A 21,774-nucleotide genomic window follows, 5' to 3' on the forward strand; every position below is an offset into this window, starting at 1 on the left:
AACATGCATCTCAGAATCTTTAATACACCACTTCTGGGAATGATGAGAAGAGGATGTTGTGAAGGATGCTGGGACAGATACTGCATTCACATATTGTATTTTATGTTTAAAGCACAAAAACCTCAAACAACAACAAAAAACCATTGTAATAAAGATAGGCCAGACAGTACGAGTCAAAGTACTCACAGCCCTTTGTATCAATATAGATAATGTGTACTAGTTTCTTTGGGCAGGGGGAGGGAAAGTGTAAAAAAGACTTTGGCCTAACAGGGCCTCATGTGTACGGGGCGACTTTGGCAAACCAGTAAAGGGCCTGAAACCACTATGGATTATTGCTAAAAGCAGACAAGTCAGCAGGCTCTAAATTGGCCATTCAGCACTCAGCCTGACCAAGGCAGGAGGCGAGGGGGTTTTGGGTGCCACAGAAAGGGCAGCTTGACCCTGCGTCCTTCCTGATAAGAACTGTGTTGAAGTTGCTGATACATGCATTTTAGAAGAGCAGGATGTGCCCCAGGAATGTCTATTGGGGCCTCAAGGCTGCAAACTCTGGAAAAACCCACACCTGGTTAATCATAATCAGAAGGAACCTCTTGACCATTGAAACTGCTTACTTAATAAGTTTTCTTTAAGGGACATGTTATTCTATTACTAATGTATAAATAAAGGAAAAAAGTTTGAGGTAGTGGGACTCTTTTTAGACGCTCCCTCCGAATACATCTTGCAGTCCCCACCGGCAGATGGAAGATTTGGCCACTGGAAGCCTGCCGCTGTATCACTCGAGAGCCACATTCAGCTTTGGTAATTATCAAGGTTTGGGGGTGTTTTACTAACCTGTTGCAGACGTGTGGAAGTGCTTGAGACGAAGTAAAGTTTAGCTTTAAGTGAAAGCACTCTTGTGTTGTCCTATTTGTGCCAGCCATCTATCGGTCAGACAGCCATGTCTCCCCTGATTTATTTCCTGACACCACCTCGCATAGAGTAAAAGTTACCAAGAGCTTTGGGTTGAAAGAACCCCGGGTAACACGTGGACAATCTCTGGTATATTTAGTAAGCATATAAATCTATGAATAGTTTTATTTATGTTTTCTCTCTGTCCTTTTACCCCAATAAATATACTCTGCTGAGAATGAGCTGTATGGTAACTTGAAATGGCTAAAAGCAAAGGAGTACCTCTGGCACCTTAGAGACTAACCAATTTATTTGAGCATAAGCTTTCGTGAGCTACAGCACTCACTGGCCATAGCCCTCAGAGGAAAAGCACAGCAGAAGTGCTGGCTGTTAGGCAGACTGGCTTGCTGGGGATATCACAGTATATGGCAGGGGGCTGCGTAGCCCCAAATCTCTGCTCAGATGGTAGTGGAACAGCTGAAGGCCTGAGACCTGAATGAGTACTTCTACAGTGGACAAAGGAGCAAGGAATGTAGATGCAATTACCCTGAAACTGTGACAGATGTCTTCTGTTGTGTAAGGAAATGTTGGGGTCATGTTTCATTGTCTTCTTGTTTCTCAGTACTTTTAGGTGTGAAGGGGTTCTTTCTGACACACAGGCTAGTTAACCTTATCAAAAAGACGTTATTATTTTGAAGAACACTAATATTAAAATTCAGTGGGCCAGATTTCCAGCTAATATAAATCAATGCACATCCAATGAAGCTGCAGAGTATGAGAAGTGAAGCCATGCTGGGGTTCTTGTCCAATATATTAGATTAAATACTTTCAGCTGAACAGTTTCATGTGATTCCATTTTAAAAAATGGAAAACTAAATTTTTAGAATTCAAAAGCATTTTACATTCCAACCCTGTTGCACAGATATTTTGGTACTTACTAAGGTATGTATCCAAAGGGATACAGTTCTCAAAGTCATCTGTTGGAGATAGAAGTTCACAAATGCTTTCAGCTGTGTGACCCTCAGGAAATTTATTTTGGTCTCCACATTTCTTGAGAATTTCCACACAATCTGATCTTCAGAGAAAATAAATTATACAGAATGAACACACTACTGGAGGCAAAAAAAATTTTTTTTAGAGAAGCATAAAAAAGTTAATTTCCCCCAGTCATTTATACCATTAATCACACACAAACATACAGAGAGGTATACATTTATGGTCTGAAGATAGGAATTATAGAAACTTATTGCTGAAACTGCAGGTTTTTTCACCCTGGGTTTGGACAGTTTGTTTTGTAACTGTGCCAAAGCAAAAACAACAAGAAAATCAACAAAAACCTCTGTGACCTTAAGAGCCCCTTTATGCCAGGGGCAAAGGGCACACACACTGCTGTCAGGATATTTCGGCAAACGGTCTTGTAAGAGATTATATAAGAACTGGTCACACACTGGTCATGAACGACACTGTGTGATATATGGACCGTTTCTGTATGAAAAGTTATGTGTATACGTGCTGGAAATGTTTCCTAAAATATGTTTTGGAGGCAGTGGATAAACAAGCCTGCCTTATGCAAAGGAAAAACAGCGATTAACCTTTCCATAACTGTTGTTCTTCAAGATGTGTTGCACGTTCCCATTCCGCTTTAGGTGTTTGTGCGCTCCAGTGAACAGTTGTCAGAAACCTTTTACCCCTAGCAGTACCATCAGTGCAGCCCAAACAATCTCTGCTCTCTCACACATCACATAGACATAAAGAGCTGAGCTGCCTCAGGCCCCCCTCAGTTCCTCCCTACCAGAATAAATCCAATAGAGAGGGGAAAGAGAGCAAGTCATGGAATGGACATGTGCAACACATCTTGAAGAACAACAGTTACGGAAAGGTTAGTAACTGTTTTTTCCTCTTCAAGTGATTGCACATGTCCATTCCACCACAGATCACTCACTAGCAGTTTTGTGTTGAGGGGGGTTCAAAATCCATTTGAACAGTGACTGGATGACGACTTGTCTAAATTTAGCATTGTCTCTAGATTGCCTTCCACTGTGCAATCTCTCAACAAACATGTGACATGATGATCAGGTTGCCACTTTGCAAATGTCTAATATGTGCGCATGAACCAGAAAAAGGTCAGAAAAAGAGGCTGTTTGAAATCTAGTCGAACGACCCAATACGCTATCTGACGGCTCCTTATTAGTCAACTGGGAACACAGACAAATACAACCAGATAGCCATGAAAGCACTTCGCATGGAAACCAGACTGCCCGTCATTCTGTCTGAAAATGCAACAAACAATTGAGAAAAAGACCTGAAAGATTTAGTCAGTTCCAGATAAAACACTAACACTCTTCTAACGTCTTGAATGTGCAGTGTCTCCTCTCCCTTATTACTGTGAGGGATAGAAGAAGGTCAGTAAGAAAACTACTTGGTTGATATGAAAAGAGGAGACCACTTTTGTAAGAAAACTTGGATGGGAACAAAGGTAAATTTTATCTGTGTAAAAAACTATATATGGAGAATGTGATACTCATGCCCTCAACTCCCCTATTCTCATGGTCAATGTAACGGCAATTAAAAATGAAAAGCGTAACAGAGAGCAGGTCGCTAGAGGCTTGAAGGGAGGATCCATCCACTTTAACACTAAATTCAGACTCCAAGATGGATTAGGGCTCTATGTGTGTGGAAACATCCTATCCAAGCCCTTTAAAAATCCTACAACCATCAGGTTAGGAAAAAAAGGGGTGGTTATCCACGGGAGGATGAAATGCTGATACAGCTTCTGGGGGACCTTAACTTAGCTAACTGCTAATCCTTGATGTTTCAGATACAGAAAATAGCAATATTTTCTCTTGAGGGGGTCCCTGATAGGGACGGGGAAGGGGGAGGGAAGGATGGGGTAGAAACAAAATGGAGCATATATCCCACTTCCACCATGCTTAGAACCCACCCAACTGTTTTGATGTGGGCCAAGCACAATGGACATGGAACAGGCTGTTCACAAAAACTGAAAAGAAAAAGATGTCACTCCCAGAACTGACAGACTGCTCTCAACCTGCCCATCAACATAAGCTCTTGGAAGATGCCACCTGCCTTGACAAACTAGCAGCAGCTGAAGCAGAGGGTAGTGGTGGGCATCTTTTGCCAGCTCTGTTCCTTCTCCTTGGTAGTTCTTGGGCTTAAGGGGCAAACCACTGAAAATGCTGATATTGTTGAGGGTAGAAAGCCTTCCACTTCCCTGCTGGGGTATAAATTCCCAGGGATTTCAGGGTCACTCTAGAATCTGAGACTATGCAGAATCTCAGTCTTTTCTGAGAAGAGCAATGGCCCTTTAAAGGGTAAGTCCCGAACTGTCCGTTACACCTCTCGAGGGAGGCCAGAAGAGTGTAACCAGGATGAGTCTCATCATGATAGCAGAGGCCATGTTGCGCACTGCAGTATCTGCTGCATTGATTCATCTGCAGAACTGTTCTGATGACCAGCTCACCTTCCTCTATTAAAGTCAGGAGCTCATTTCACCTCATCTGAGAGTTGGTCTTTGAACTTTGAAACAGCATCCCACAGGGTGAAATTGTAGCATCCCAGCAAAGCTTTCTAAGAAGGGAAATAGTACCATGTCTCCACTCTTTTTGCAGTTGGATGCAGGGAAGCTGGGGTCTGATAGAGGATCTTGGTAGGCTCTAACATAGGCTCATTTATTGGTAGAGCTATTTCAGCTGGAGCCACAGATGTCAGAATGTCCACCAGCTTGTGCGATTTTTCCTGGGTCTCCTGTGGATGAATATCTAGGGCCATAGCCATCTTCCTCCACGGCTCTTGAAGAGTCTTAAAATAATTCAGAGGTAAAGAAATAGGTTCCATTACAATTGCCTCATCTGGGGATGAGGAAGAGAATGCTAATGATACCAGAGCAGATTCAGTTCCTGCTCCTCTTGCAGCTATTCGAGAGACGGATCATGACTCTCCTGAGTGTCAAACTTGGTACCAACGCTATGGTGCTTGTGGGAACAATGTTCCTGACACTCAATAGATGGAGAAGAGAGGGCTGTATGGATGCTCTTGATTGGGAGGGAAACCCCACAGGTTCTAAAAGGGCCACTGGTACAGCCCCCAACCCCAACTATGAGTAGCCCAAGGGTCCCCCCTATAAGCTCCCTGCTGGTACTCAGGCAGAAACCAGGGCAGGCAGGTAACATAGTCCTCCTGAGGTGAATGACTAAGCTGGGATACATAGGATCCAACTTCAGAGTCTGATGAGGGCAAAGACTCACTGGTACCGCAGAAGGAGGCTCAAGCTCTGAAGAAAGGGGATCTTGGGATACTACCTGCAGCTTTTTCCTGGACAGTACCAGCCTCACTGGTACCCTGATGGCCATGTGCAATGGAGCTACTCAATGCTTAGGTGAAGTTGCTGGAGGTGGTACCTTTGGAGACAGTGCCAGGTGCGTCTCTTGAACTTCTGGTGATGGCACAACTGAGAGATTCACCAACTCTCTTGCAGGCTCAAATGCCTCAGGAGTTGATTGTACCAGGAGAACACTCTGCAGTAGTGTGGTGTGAGAAGTTGCTGATTAAGGTGCTTCTGAAGCTGGTCTTGACAGGGCCACACTGTGCTTTGCAGTCAACGAACTCCTTTGTTTAGAGCTGTGCTCCGAGAAGCACTTCCTCTTTGCATGCACTCCAGAGTCTTTAGAAGAGCTCATTCTCTTCAAGTCTTTTGATGACTCTAGCACTAAGTCCAATTTCCAATGCCTCTTCTTCAGCACCGGTGATACTGATCTGCTTCGTGGAACTCATAATGCCAGAGATGCACTACTGACAGACGCAGAGGTCCTTGGTTCACGGACCAAGGTAGAGGGCTCAGATGGAGACCTCAGAACTGATTCCATCAGCAGACATTTTAACCTGGCTTCCCTGTCTTTTTTCAAACAGGGCTTAAAGTTGTTACAAATGCCACATTTTCCTTCCATGAGCCTCCTCCAAGCAATTAAGGCAGCTGGGGTGAGGGTCACTATCAGGCATAGCCTTACCGCAAGAATGGCGGGCCTTGAAATTCAGAGCGCAGCATCTCTCCAGTTCTGGGGCTGGTATCAAAACTGGGTGCCAGAACCAAAACAACACAACTTTGTTATTTTTATTTTACTAACTCAACTAAACATGGGTACAATAAAAAGGTATTGAGAAAAAACTTGCAGAAGGACAGGGAGCTCCAACAACTATCACAGGCAGTAGGAAGGAACTAAGCAGGAACTAAGCAGGCGTAGGGTATCTTGGCCTTCTATGTCTGTGTGATGTGCATGAGACAGCAGAGGGCGCTGAGGCCACCGATGGGTAATGCTAAGGGTAAAAACTCTCTGACAACTGTGCACTGACGCACACAAACATTTACAGTGGAATGGACATGTGCAGTCACTTGAAGAAGAGTGTGGATTTACAGGCATTACAGGCAGAGAACAAAAAGTACATTTACATATAAGGAAAAAAAGCAATTAGGCTAACAGCAGCTGGAGGAAACACCTGGATGAGCATACCAGGGGAAGCACCAGACTCTGAACCCTAGGAAGTCTTGGCTCTTTAGACAAAGACTATACACTTTGGAAAATACAAGGGAAGGAAAAAGACATTCTAGTAATCCATCACTTAGAGGACAAAGAGCCAACATCCTCTCATTCTGTGACCGCTGGATTCTCCTACCCAAAGGATGATGATGCCAGTATCTTGAAGTAAGTGAGAAAGCTGTTTAAACCAAGTTGTAGCTTGCTAAAGTTACGGCTTAAACACTAGAAAGTGTGTTTTATTTTGTTTTGTTTGTAAGCATACCTGTCTCCTTTTCTCTTGCTTAGTATCACTTAAATCTATGTTCTTTATTAATACATTTACTCTTAGTTTTACTATAAATCATCTCAGTGCTGTTATAATGAAGTAAAGTGTAAGTCCTCAGCTAAACCAACAGGTGGGCATGTGCACTGTCTCCTGGGGGGCAGAAAACTTAATTTCTGTGAGTGTTCAGTGAGAGGGACTGGGAAACTCGGGAACCTGTTCACTGGTTTGGTGGTGAGATGGACAGACTGGTGTGGCAAGGAGCGGACACATAGTTTAAGCCCCAGAAAAACTCACTTTTGCTGCTGCAGAGGTAACACAATGGCTTATGGTTCTGGGAGCTCTGCGAAGAGTGTCACAACCCTCCACATACTTAGCATGCATGTGGAGCTCAAAAAGAATGGTTGTGTCTTCCTTTGCTGCTCCTGTCAGAGGCGAGTTTTTTTCCCCTTTACTATTGATGTGGCCCACTTCTCACTTTCACTCCTAATGATTGGAAAGGGTGAGAACTAGGACAAGACGACTCATCCAGCACCATTTGTGTGGGAATTATGGTACCCATTGGTGATACCACCCAGAAAGCATCCACAGAGGATCCAGAAGCCAATACCAGCCGGAAAATACAAACTGTGCTCTCTCAAGAGCGATTAAGAAAACTGAAAAGTTATTCGTATATGTGGGGAAATAAGGAAGCTAATGACAGAGAAAAAAGATTATGTTGGAGAGAAAGCATGGGGACAGAAAAAGAGGACAGGAAAACAACAAAAGGGGAAAGAAAACAATGGAAAAAGAAGAGGAAGAAAATGTTATGTATTTAAAAGAAAGTGAGAGATGAAAGGAGACCGAGAATCAAATAAAAGAATGGGGGGAAAAATTGAATTTGAAGGTTAGTAAAGTATGCTTTGTTACTTGTCCTACATTTGACTGCAAACCCCCACACCAGGAAAGGGGAAAGAGGATGATCACATCACTAAAAAAAGAGAGAATATATAACTGTACTGAATGCAACTCAGGTAGGAGATGAAGAGTTTCCACTCTCCCCCAATTCAAGCATTGCAGGGATCAAGAAAAAACAGACAGGCAGTAGCCTTGCAGAGAAATGGTTATATATAATATATATAATTTAGTCTGTCTAGGAGAGGCAGAACGGTCTAGTGGAAAGTACACTTTCCTGAAAATCAGAAGACAATTGTTACACTGATATGCTGTGTGACCTTGTACAAGTCTCTTCTGCACCACTGGTTGCCCTTCCAACCTCTGTCTTGTCTATTTATATAGGTAAAGCAGGATGTAAAAACCTGAAAAATGATCTTTATAATAGAAACATGGAGAGATTCTTCTCTACACCCTATTCAAGTAAGGGCTTAGGACTTTCAACTTCCATTGACTTTACTGGAAGTACATCAACTATTCAATATCACATTCCTTCTGTGTTTGCCTTTTCTAACACAAGTCAAACCCAATACTATAGTAGATTGTGGTTTTGGTTTATATGTAAACTGAAAAACTACTGAAGTTAAAAAGACTTATGGATGTACTTACTTGCAGATAATACTTCCTCTAGATTTACTATGACAAGGTTTAATCTGCAGTGAGCAAGCAATTGCCTTCCATGTTTCTGGTTGGCATTTTTTAATGTCAAGAACAGGAATGTTTATAAATGGCATCTTAATACTTCCTTTCTCCCAAAGCTTCATGTCATTCATGGCTCCTTGATCTGACTGAGCATTGCAGCTTCTAAAAAGTTCTGTTGGTCTTAAAGGAAAAAGTTAATACAGCATCTTTATATAGCAGGGAAAAATAAATTTACTTTATACAACAAATTCTATAACCCTATGCTATGTGTCATTAGCGGTATAAAAGACAATTGTGAACGCCTGAAAGGAAATGATTTTTAAAAATAATTTCGAGAAGCTACCTTAAAACTAATAAAAATGAGAAAATAAAGTGTTCAAACGATTTCACCTGTTGTGTCTATATCATTATCTGTAATTCCTAGACAAAGTTGGAGGGATCTAATTCAGTGACAGACTTTCATATACACATTTAAAATTGTTGATATATTCATTAGTGACCTTGTACCTTATTTTTACATATATATTAAAACTAAATAAGGGACAAGGTTAAAAATGTATACATTCATATTCTTTCAGAGCATATTCACCATCATCACAATCTGCTGGGAAAATTCAAATTCTTTTTTAAAAAGCTGCCTGAATACAACTCTGATTTTTATATTTCTGAAAGAATAAGAATTCTGAAAAAGAAGAGATCATTATGAGACATTCTAATGCTCTCTTAGGAAAATTTTAAAATGTAACATGAAAAACTATGTATTTTGGCTACATTTTGCAATATACAGTATACAGTATTTAAGATAACCCAGCTTTTTTGCTTTTAAGAACTGAAGGTTTATTTATAAATTGACAATTTGGTCTCTGAAATATTTCAAACTAAAGAAAATAATGAAAATAATAAAAAAAGGTCCAGGTTTTGTTTCATAAATGGCACAGCAATTTTAAGAACATTTGTGGAAACTGTATTCTTATGTGTAGAAATAGATACTTATCTAGAACTAGACACATATCTAAAACAAAACAACAATGAGCAAGCAACGTCTATTTGTCTGTACAATGAACAGTCGGGAAAACATTTTACTAACAAGTAGCAAGATTTAACTATAGACATGAACTTTTATTCCAATCAGCCGCATCATGATAGCATCGAGTATGTCTTTCTGAAGTGTGCTTTGTGTTTCAAAATTAAACACTTTCTCAAGAGCCTTTCTAAAAATATTTTACTTTAATAATTAAATAAAAAGTCACTATCTGATTACAAAACAATCTTTGGGAAAAAACCTACAACATGCAGAATATAAATCTGAAAAACATTTACTCAACACACAGGAATTCCTTTATGAAATATTTAATGCATTTATCCTACCTGTTATTAAAATTAGTGCAGTAAGTGAGATTTCTACAACCCAGCTGACAAGGTTCTCGAACGTCTGCTAAACAGGTCAACATGGAAACTTCAACTGGGCTGTACTCACAAATGCGATCAAATTCTTGCCAACTCTGTGTATTGCCCCAGCTTGTGCTATAAAGTTTAGTGCACAACTCCCTGAAAAACATATTAAAATAAAAGCAATTTTTCAGAAGTCTTGTACCATACAAAAAGAAACTACAGGTCCTCATCATGAAAGCCCACATCCTTCAAAATTCTCACTGAAGTTTTTGACATCCAGACAGTTTGCAGGATTGGGCCCAATATGTGGCTGCAGACAGACCATTCAGGTGTTCTCCAAAGTGAGGAGCTTTCATTTAAATAGCAAAGTAACCCTCTAGCTGTGATGCTTGTGAAGAAAATGTCAAAATGTGAAGTGGGTACAACCAATGCAAAGATACCTACTGAAGTTTGCAGAGAACCTGAAACAGTAACTCTGAGGTGAGAATCGCCCACTCATTTCTGTGGGTTGTAACTCAGATGGCAATAAGGAGGGGAAAATGTCTAACCCCATTGCTCAATTTCAGATTATATACACTTGTGTCCAAAATGGGGAGCAAGAGAAGATGTCTGTCTTCCCCCAGTACCCAAAGCTTAAGAAAGTTCAGCTGTTTTCATGGTCCAAAAATACCCACACCATTTTACACACATCCTAGGTGGCAAACACTACAGTTGTCCCTTACCCAGCTGTCAAGACCTCCAGCTTCCCCTCCCAGATGACTGCAATACAATTCACATTGAAATATAAAAATCTGCAGCATATTGAAAAACTGAAGGCAGACTAAAATAAATTGAGAATTTACCATCAAATTAAGTAAATAACAAAAGAGATACCATATTGATTGTTCTGCACTGTATTGTTCTATCTTGGAGGAGAAGCAGCATTGCATAATTCCAGGACATACCTCCCACTATAAGATCCTGTTTTCAGTTGCTTATAACTTTGCCAAACATATCCATTTGAGATGAAATTTTACATATTTTAGGTCTCCCTCAGGCAGAATTTTTTTTTAGAAAATTTCAGTCAAAACAGTTTAGCTGTTCAGAGAACGAGATTGAGGGGAGGGGGAACACATTGTTCTACCCACGTTAAACTCTGGTGACCTTTTTTTGTGAACAGTTCTAGCGCCTGCATGCTTTGGAGCAGGGACTTGAAATTTGGCTAGAGCGGTGACCTTTCTATCAGGGTTGTCTATTTTGCCATCTCCGTGAAAATTCACCCAAATTTTGCAAAGTTACAAGCCATTGAAAAAAAATTACAGTTTGCACATGCTCAGTAGATTTCTTCGGTTTTATCAGCTAAAATTGCTGACAGAACATGCTCAAGTGTTTTACATTTCTAGTGCCGACCAGACTGTGCATGCACCATCCCCACAGAGCATCCTCTTACATACAAAACTTAAGGTTGTACAAGCAACCTTATTTCTGGCATTTCCTAACTTTTGACTGCTTGACTCTGCAACCTTAATAACGTTCTTTTAACATTATCACAGCCTGAAAGCCTAATGAAACATCATAAAATTAGCCATAGGCATAGTATCTTTCAGGTATTTGAGTCTTCTCCCAAACACATGTTAAAATAAAGTGAAAACACTAAGGCTAAACTCATTTATAGCACTGAAGGTGTTTCTGAATCATATGAATTCCAAAAAACCCCAAAACAGATACTGGCGAAAAGTTGTTGGTGGTTTTTTGTGTTTTTTTTTTTTTAAAATACGTGCAAAAAATCTTCTAAATGTCCAAATCAGTTTTGCTCATAAAATTTGCAAATGGGTAATCTCTTGCTGAGCTTAGATTTTACTCAGTAAATTAAGCGGCTTTGCAGGCAAGTGTTTAATTTTGAAAGAAATAGTGGCTTATTATTGAAACCTTGACCTGCTATACCTACAGTTTTAACCAAATTTAATAAATAACCAGATGAGAATCAAATACAGAGGGAAAAGGGAATGGAACATTTAGAGAAGATCCAAGCAAGTAGACAAAAAAAATCTCAAAATATATATTGAATTCAAAAGTGAATTTTCATTTTACTGGTTTCAGAGTAACAGCCTTGTTAGTCTGTATTCGTAAAAAGAAAAGGAGTACTTGTGGCACCTTAGAGACTAACCAGTTTATTTGAGCATGAGCTTTCGTGAGCTACAGCTCACTTCATCGGATGCATAGCATATCGCACGATATGCTATGCATCCGATGAAGTGAGCTGTAGCTCACGAAAGCTCATGCTCAAATAAACTGGTTAGTCTCTAAGGTGCCACAAGTACTCCTTTTCTTTTTTCATTTTACTGCAACCATTTGGGGTCTGCTTTCTGTGCACATTAACACACTTAATCTTTATTATTGCAAATGTTTACAAAACAGATTTTTTAGCCTGAATATCTGCCACAAGCAAATTTCAAATTGTTAATGACTGTACAATTCATAACTGACACTACTGATAGTTGCTTAGGTTATATAGTATTGTTTCTGTAATCTTACTGGATGATTTAGCTCTCCAATGGCGTAAACTGGGATTGTTATAAATTACTACATAATTTGTACAATAATTTAGGTAACCTATGTCACAAACTACACAACAGTTATGTTTAATTGATTCAATTCATGAATCATTTTAAGAACATAAGAACATTTTAATAATTAAAAATTAATTATTCAAGCATTAAATGGTGCATGGACGTATGAGACTAGAAAAAACTCATGCCATTAGAATACATTATATGTTATGAACTGTTTGCTCAGTTCTAATTCAGAATCACTACACAGCTTTTGCTGGTGAAGGCCATATTGGCAAGTTTTTCAAGCATATATTTGTGGTGGGTCAAATTGGAAAAATATATGTAGTTGAAGCTTTAAGCTATTCTTCCCCCATTAATTCTTATCAGCAACTAAATGCCCCACTTCATCCTGCCCCAATATCTGCCACTGCACTCAGCCAGCATGGATACAGCATATTCATTGGGTGTTTCTCCAAAATTTGGTTGGTACTCACCTAAGATAAAAGGAGTAGCTCTAGCCTGAAAGATATTGTTTTATGAAAGTTAAAACTGGAGCACAAGATGACAGACACCAGGGAGAGGAGCCAATTTGCTGAATTTCTACAAACCACCCCAATTTGATACTTGAATGAGAACATCTGTTACCTGGGCAGCTTCTGGAGCATTTTCACTATTAATTGTTTCTAACGAAGGAGGAGTAACGAAAAGGCTACTGACCTACATGTGGAAGTGTTTGCTTTAGAACAGCAATGCAATTTAGCCCCATCAAGGCCTGTTGAAGGAGGAGGATGCACAGTGACTCCAGGATGAACAGACCTTGAACTCTCAAGAAAACACTGCCAGAGTGGATCTTGAGGCAGAGGCATTGTTTTACACCCTTCTATAAGTCCATCAACAATTTCAAGTTCTGTTTTCTTTGACATCAGAATCTTTTTACAAGCACTTTGGCAGATATAATCTTCTGCTCTGTCACAGCAATACAAACCTAAATATTCAAAAGAATAAAAATTGTCATTATCACTGGCAGCTATCTAATGACAACAACAAATGTATTCTTTACCATGCTGCTTTACATTATGACGTGTTCATAAACATTTTAAATAAAATCAACAACAATAGCAAGCAGATGCTTCTTTAGTTTTAAATACTAGCAGACTGAACCGTCTGAAGAAAAGCAGGAAGTGATCTATGGCATTAATAGATTATAACAATTAATAACACTCACCCCAAAATCTAACAATGTATTGTATATTCCATTTCAATACAATTATTTTTTTATTTTGGAATGTTATAAACATTTTATAATGTTTTACTTACTATCTGTAGGGTTTCTCATTGGATATGACTGTGTGTAGTTGTTCACGCAGTGTATTAACTGAGGACTAATAGAGGCACAGTAACTTTCAACTGCTTTTATTTGTGAAGGACCAGGAGAAGAGTCTGTCCGAAAAATTGCTTGACAGTATTCCCGGCAGTTTGTATGATGTCCTGCATAACTGCAACAAACTGATCCCACTGGAAACACATGAAAAAAAAACTATGTGTTCCTGTGCACAGAAACAAATATATAGGAAAAAGAACATACGTACTCCATCAATAAATTCACTTAAAGACTTAGAATGATATTCATACTGCTAGTCTAAAGAAGGACCCCATTTTTGAAAACTCTACTAAAATAATTATCAGAGGCATGGAAATTGTGTGTGTCTGCAGGCTGGTAAAGGGGGCAATATTTTCTGGGTTCACCAAGGGTGGAAAAATCCTTACAGCTAGTCTTGGGCTCGAGAGAGTTTTTGTGACACAGTCAGATTTTAGTTTCAGTTATTTTGCTTTTACATATTGGTAATACAACCATACATGTATTATAGTACAATTAGAATACACACACGAAGGACTAAAGAGAGCAGCTGACCCCTGTAACCTATAGGATAGCTTAGATTAAGAAATAAACAGAAGTTAGTTTTTGGACCTAAGTGTAGAGAGGTCTGGAAAACGGAAGTCGCTAGTGTGAGAAAGTTAGAGATAAATTGGAGATAAAGTTTTATGGGAAAGTAAAAGTTAGCAAGAACATGACCCAGGGTAATGTTACCGTTATGCTTTGTTTATAACAAGCTTGAGCAAGTTTTTTAATTATTGTTTTTAAGAATTGTGAATGTTTTATTAAAATGCTATCTGTATTGATAGTATGGGAAGGACTTTGGCCCAGATGTTAATTTAAAGAATGTGTATGTAAAGAGCCAATAAGGAGGTGGCAGAACTATAATTATGCTATGGTGCAGTTTAATGTTAATTAGTATTATAACAGTTTATAAAAGGAGTAGTTTTGCTAAATTGCAAGAACGCTCCAAGTAACAAAAAAGGATACCATTAGGTTCCAGGAATATAAAACTTTACTTCAGTCAGTGGACTGATCACCGATTAATAAACTCAAAGATAAAAAAGTGTAAGTATAATTGTTGTATTGTATAAGAGATAACTGCATGCCTGTTTGTTTAATTAATCATTTTCCTTTTAAATAAAGGTTGGTTTTTATCGAAGTGTCAATCAGTGATCTAAATAAATTTTTCTGTAACCGACCTAGATGTTGGAACCTGAAAACTAAGTTGGGTTTTATTGCACTCTTATCTTAACAACTTAATATTAATTGGGGACATTTCAACATAAAAGTTATAAAAGGTTACACCCGAATTCAAAAAACAAGAGATGCAATAAATCTGGCTCATTCACGTAAAATATTTGTTCCCACATTATTAAATACACAGAGACACTTCCTGGGAAATGTTTTACCAAGAGAGAATTTCATGTGTGTAACTTTTTTCATTTCTTCCCCTCCATCCTTTTTCTACTAATAGAGACATTTGTAGCAAGACAGTAACTTTGTTGATTGAAGTTTCATCTATGCCTGTTACTTATTTTTCACTTTAAATCATAAAATGGAGTAAAGTAGCAGAAACAGATAAGCTTCAAAGAAACTGTTCAAATGCCCCAGTAATAAAAAAAAAATTAGAGAAGATAAACAGATATACACATTCACATCTAAACTAAATATATATACAAAAATACACACAAAGCCTGATCCTGCAAACACTTAAGCATATAACTTTACTCATGTGCTCCCTCCCTCCCCCCACCCCTTGCAGGTGTAGGGGTGTAAATACTAAGAATACAGAAGGGAAAATAAAAATGGACAAAAATAAACATTAATAAATTTAACTATATAGAGAATACTTACTCTCGTTTCTGTTAATGCAACTAAAAAGAGCATTCTGCAAACAAAACAAAAAACAATTACCAAAAAAAAAAGAATTTCACATATCAATAAAAGTATTGAGCAATTTCTTAACATTACACAGTATTTATTTAACAAATAGGAAGTCATTAAAGAAACATTCTACTGTTAAGGTGTACCTAAATAGCACAGTAGAAGTAGAAGTGTATAATGGATAAATGGGCATATTTGCTTAAAAAATAAGGAAACGAGGTAAATAAAAAGAATTTTAAAAGACCACGTATCATTCCAAATTCTTTTTGCATATTTTAATGGAACACATAAGAAGGTTAATCACCTAGACAGAAAGATCTTCATAAACTACCTCAAAGATAAGGAATAGGATATACAAAGACCATATTAATGACTGTTAATTTAGGGACAAATCCTGCAGTCTAAATTCACCCATAAATCCATGGTAGTTTAGCCTGCATAAGGAATCAGTATGCACAGCAGGCTAGAGCCTTCAGTGAGTCCTATCCCTTGGAGGCAAATGAAAGTACAAACAGCAGGAAAAATTCAAAAAAAATTTTACAAGTTCATGTGACATGACAGTTATGGTACAGAACAACAATATTACTGTCACCAAAAACTTTAGAAAATTATATTTTAGAAGTTCAGTGGACATACAAAGAAAGTGTTTTCTCATCTAAAATGAGAAAGATAAGTCTTGTGTGCAAACACAAAATGGACACACAGAAACTTGACAATAACATGGCTTACTAGTTAAAACCAGTAACTAGGTGGCAGGCAGATTTTGTATTCTAATCCCAAATAAGCAAGTGGGGAAAGTCACTTGACCTCATTGCAAGGCCAACCTTCAAAGCAGTAAGCCATATTGGCCACCTCAGCCTGTGTTTACAGACATGAATAAGTAATCAGCTCTTACGGACACGAATAAGTTGTCTGTGTGTACAGAACATTTAGATGCTAATATTACTTAGGCAGTAGGGTGTAATTACCTAGTTTTAAAATTGACCTTGATAAATTTAGGAACTGGATAGTAAAATGGAGTTGCCTGCAATAACAGGACCAGACGCAGTGAACTGTGAGGTGACTTCAATTCCCATATTCCTATGTTCCCACAAAAAAAAAAAACCCTCACTGAATTTACTCCTAAATGTAAACCATTTGGCTATATTTTTGTCACATGGAGGCAAAGTTCTGAACATCTGATTTGTTATACTCATATATTAATGATCGTGTATGCCAACACAATAACAAAAGCATGTGCTTCTGCCAGCAGATTTTCTTTGAAATAAAAGCTTAATGTCATCAATTAGAATAAAAGTCTCTTTTAACGTGACCTTTGTCCACCTTAGCTTGATAGAAATGAAATATTTTTTGCGAATCTTTCTTCATTATTTAACTTATTTTCTTTTGGCACTTCTCTCAGTGAAAAGTCAAACAAAAATTAATCTATTCATTTTCCATTTCTGACTCTCATACTGTAACACCAATGTAACAATGTGTGGACAAAAACACTACAAGAAAATGTCTGTTTAAAAATCCCTTAGCATATTTAACTGGAAACAACTTTATTATCTGAGGTTTTGAGGAACCTTATTTTTTACAAAACCTAAATGCTGGGCCAAATCTGAATTCAGTGTTTCTAATTTGGTTAATTACAAATTTCATTAAAACTCTTCACCTGATCTTATCGATCTAGATTTTTGCTCAGCAGAAGCTTTAAGACGAGCCTTGTCTCTTTATGTCTCAGCAAACTAAGATAGGAAAAAATGATTAAATTATTTACCACAGTAAATAAACAAACAACTCCAAGATCATGTCCTCTAGATTTACACCCTAGGAAAAAAGTCACTCAAAGAGGAAGACTGACTCTGGGAAAGGGGAAGCAGCCTAAGAAGGAAATGCCATAGCACAGGCCCAGCAATTAAAAAAGACAAAAAAAAAACAAAACACATATTACAGAAGTGACTTACTATACTATTTAAAAGGGAAAAAAAGCATGCAAAAAGGTTTGTAATAAAGGGAAAAAATAGTGATAAAGGATGTATCTAGGTGAGTGCCCAAACCTCTGCTGCTGCAACATCACTATAATCAATCAAGTTACTTTGATGGCTTCTGGTGGCCAAAACAGTCTAGATTGTGAAAATCAGATCAGAGTTTTTAATTAAAAATTTTATTAACTAAACTAGAGACACTGTAAAGTCTAAATTGGCCCAGAATTTGGTTTTATAAACTAAAGATGTTATGAAGTCAGTGGAGTTATACCTGCAGAGAATTTGGGCCTGAGTGGGCTCCCAGCTCACAGGGCCTTCAACAGTTAAAAGGTACAGGGAAAGATTGTTTGAGGTCACCCTGCCTTTTACACCTCCAGAAGGTGGAGAAGGATACTGACCCAACAAATGCTGCTTTCCAGAAGGTTCTGAGTGCACTTATCCCAAGAGTGGGAGAATCTTGAATTCTTGGAGAACTGATTAAAAAGCAGAACCTTCAATGAAAACTAGATGCTGTATAGGGGCTAAAATACATAGATCCCAATGAAAGACTTGGAAGAGAAGAAATAAACTGGGGAAGGAGGAATAAACTGCTAGGAAATGAAATTTGAACATTTTGCTTCAACTGATTCAAATGTGGACATATTAAATAAAGGCACATAATAGATGACCATTTTCCTTCATTAATGTCCCAGTCTTGCTCCCTGTGAAATCAAGTACAAAGTTCCCATGTGTTTCTTTTCTTGGGAAGATACTGTAAAATGATGTTCTATATGTAAGACTATTTTAGATAAGAAAACCGAAAAACATTAATGCTGCTCCATTTTTCCCTTTCTTGTTCCATCTCCTCTTCCATTTCAACCCCAAACACACCCATGCTAAAGACATTCATAAGTAGCCACATGGTCTTCACATTCTGTCATACTTTCCCATAGCTACCCCACACCTTTTGGTCTCTGAGGGGGGGAAGGGCGGGGGGGTGTTGTTTATTTTTGTTTTCCCTTTGTATGTCTATTTAGATTGCAAGCTCTACAGAGCAGGGGCTGTATCTTCCTACATGGTTATGCAGCATCTAGTATATTGTGGAGGCCATAAAAACAACAACAGTAATATGAGAAATTGGTCTTCCCTAAAGTGTAGCCAGAATTACATAAGAGGGAATGCATCTCACTGGGTAGCTATACCCTGCGTGAGACCTATCAAACCAACGGAGTAAGATCCTGGTTCAGAAAACCACAGGAGAGATAGGTCTCAACGGTAGCACCTATCAGCACTCTCCTCAAGAAACTGTCACTCACCTGTAAGGCTAATTGCTACCAGGAAGTTTTGTTATCAGAGAGCGGGGATATAAACTCAGTAGGAAAAGGACTGTATAGTTCTACTGGGAGCCAAAAAAAAAGAGAAATGAGCTTCTTACTGAACTGAGAGCTGTAGGAAATTTACTCCTATTGAGTATGAGTTACAAGACACTCAAGCATTCTTGTTTCTGTTTGAATCCTGCCTGACATATGGGTTTATTTTATGTTGAGGCCTGAACTGCAAGCCCAGACTTTCTCGCCTTGGTGCAGTCATCACATTGACCAGGGTATCAAAATGCTGTTTTCTACATTCTAATAAAACTGAAATTATCTGACAATCAACTTTCAGTCTCAAGGAGATAATTAACAGCCAGAGGCTAGATTCTAAGGAAGACAGTTCTAACATTACATTTTATAACTAGACAGTCCACTTCCTCTGTTAGCGGTAGAAAATGTATTTATTGTACAGAAAAACCAGTTATCTTCCACTGTATCAACAGAAAGGACATTTCTAACTTCAAAGGGTTATTACAATAAATTCAAGTTCATGAGTTATTGAGATGTCAATCATCAGCCATTCTAACTACAAGCTGCCATTGTTGCTGACTTCTGATCCATAGAATGGCTGATTATTGATGTCTCAAGAATTTCATGACACCAATAAAGTATACAGTTACTAAAAACCACTAAAACAACGTATCTTAAACGCACAGAAATTCAAAAGACTATCTGCTCAACGTAATGGTCCACAAACAAAAAATAATGATTAATACCACCACCACCCAGCTCTTATTATACCGATTCTCATCAGTAGATATCAAAGCTCTTTACAAAGGTCTTTATGATTACCCCAAAAAGGCATCCAAGTTTTATCTTCATTTTTTCCACTATTCCCCTAAAAACCTTTAGTACTGTTTAGGGATGAGCTCGGAGACCCTCCTAACTTGCTTGAGGTACACAATGCCACCAAACAGATGAAGAACAACAAGGCAGCAGGTCTAGATGGGATCCCCCTGAAATCTTTAAAGACGGTGGACCAGAGCTAATTCAGCAGCTTTACCTGCTTATTCTTAAAATCTGGATAAAGGAGGAGATACCCAGTGAAATGAGGGATGCCCAGATCGTCACCCTCTTCAAGAAAGGGGACAAAGCAGATTGTGACTCCAGTAGAATTTCTTCTGACAGGGACAGAAGGCGAGTTGCAAGGATCCGTGTCAGAACTTTGCCTGCAATGGCTAGGAGGGAGATACCATGATAATTTCCACAGAGTGGTTTCCGACCATGTCGTGGAACTGTGGATATGATCTTCACAACACGACAGCTGCAAGAAAAGTGTCGGGAGCAAAACCAACCACTGTATATGGCTTTTATTGATTTAACTAAAGCCTTTGATTCAGTGAATCGCCATGCCCTCTGGACTGTACTCTCTAAGATTGGATGTCCTGATAAATACAGCAATGTCCTAAAATTGCTTCATGATAACATGAAAGCGACTGTTCTGAGCAGCACTTTCAAAGTACAAACAAGAGTAAAACAAGGCTGTATCATCACTCCAACCACGTTTACGGTTTTTATAACCGTCATTCTTTACCTAGTTGCTGGGAAGTTTACAGCTGGCATTGAAATCACTTACAGAATGGACAGAAAGCTGTTCAGGCTTAGCAGGCTGAAAGCCAAGAGTAAGATCTCCACAACATCTATTGTGGAACTTCAGTATGCTAATGACAACGCCATCCTTGCCCACTCTGAGAAAGATATTCAAACTATCTTGAATGTGTTTGCCGATGCTTATGCATGTCTTGGTCTCACTCTTAATATCAAGAAAACTAAAGTGCTCTATCAGCCCTCTCCAGATGAGGTATTACATGCCCCATCTTTCAAAATCAATGGAGTGGCACTGGAAAATGTCAATCATTTCCTCTACCTTGGAAGTCATCTTTCATCCAAGGCAGATATTGATGCAGAAATTCAACATCGCCTGAGCTGTGCCAGTGTAGCTTTTTCTCGTTTACGGCACAGAATTTTTGAAGATCATGACATTCAAACAGACACCAAGCTTCTTGTTTATCAAGCCGTTATTTTCCCAAACACTATTGTATGGGTCCGAAACTTGGACAACCTATAGACACCACTTGAAAGTCCTTGAGAGGCACCATCAACGCTGCCTTCATAAGATTCTGAAGATCAAATGGGAAGACAGGCACACCAATATTAGTGTCCTCGAAGAGACAAAGACCACCAGTATCGAGGCAATGATCATCCGTCAGCAATTCCACTGGACTGGTCACATTGTCCGGATGCCAGACTATCGCCTCCCAAAACAGGTTCTGTTCTCTCAGCTGAAAGAAGGGTACCGTAACATGGGTGGACAACGGAAGTGATATAAGGACTTACTGAAGGACAACCTAAAAAAGTGTAATATTGATACTGACACTTGGGAGACATTTGCCCAGGATCGTTCAAAATGGAGTGAAGTCCTACATGATGGTCCCTGCATTTTGAACTTGTTCGCCAACAAGCTGAAGAGGACAAGAGGTGCAGAAGGAAGGAGAGACTGACTTCCAGTCATGGTCAACTGCCTCCTGCTAAGCCTGAAAACATCTGCCCACATTGCAATAGAATTTGTGGTTCAAGGATTGGCCTTATTAGCCACCTGAGGACCCATAACTCCCATGGAAGATGATCATACTTGGTAACGAGTGATTGCCCATCATCATTAGTACGGTTACTGTTTTAATATTTACTTCCAAGTACATAGCAGTTACTCATTATGCCTCAGACAGTTTGTTTCACAGTTGATGGCCGAGAGCTTTCCACAAACTATTGCTGCTGCCACATCAATCTTCATTTCAGTCCTCTGGGTAGCAATTTTTCACCTGATTCACTTCAGATTTTACCCCTTTCCTGCCTGTGAGGCAAATCTGTCCCCTTCAACAAATCAAGCAATTGGGCTGAGGCAGTGGTGCAAGTAGAATTCATTTCTTACCAGTATGCTGCACTCATGGAAGGGACACAAAAGGGGGGCACCAGCTAAAAGAGGGGCATGTGAC

At 38.9% G+C, this 21,774-nt stretch overlaps 1 protein-coding gene and 1 long non-coding RNA gene across 6 annotated transcripts in view; one reads left to right on the forward strand and one right to left on the reverse strand.

Annotated features, from left to right (window-relative positions):
- Positions 1-21,774, reverse strand: part of RECK (reversion inducing cysteine rich protein with kazal motifs) — a 143,352-nt gene that overhangs the window by 59,199 nt on the left and 62,379 nt on the right. For 4 of the 5 annotated variants that reach the window (XR_006288804.1, XM_037889848.2, XM_043540341.1 and 1 more), the window contains 6 exons: positions 15,430-15,463; positions 13,515-13,712; positions 12,915-13,182; positions 9,643-9,822; positions 8,242-8,454; positions 1,827-1,963 (listed from right to left, as the gene is read on the reverse strand). Coding sequence is in view for 4 of the 5 variants with exons in the window: in XM_037889848.2 (XP_037745776.1) it covers positions 1,827-1,963; positions 8,242-8,454; positions 9,643-9,822; positions 12,915-13,182; positions 13,515-13,712; positions 15,430-15,463 (1,030 nt within the window). In the remaining variant the exon portion in view is untranslated. Of the gene's footprint in view, positions 1-1,826; positions 1,964-8,241; positions 8,455-9,642; positions 9,823-12,914; positions 13,183-13,514; positions 13,713-15,429; positions 15,464-17,116; positions 17,515-21,774 lie in introns of those variants that run through there. The other variant, XM_037889851.2, reaches the window with a different exon arrangement.
- LOC122464609 lies at positions 664-20,226 on the forward strand. Its single transcript, XR_006288805.1, has 3 exons — positions 664-798; positions 19,845-19,847; positions 20,215-20,226. It is a non-coding gene; the product is annotated as an uncharacterized LOC122464609 (long non-coding RNA).

This window comes from Chelonia mydas, chromosome 2 (genome assembly GCF_015237465.2).
Source record: "Chelonia mydas isolate rCheMyd1 chromosome 2, rCheMyd1.pri.v2, whole genome shotgun sequence".
In the NCBI taxonomy this organism is placed as follows: Eukaryota; Metazoa; Chordata; order Testudines; family Cheloniidae; genus Chelonia; species Chelonia mydas.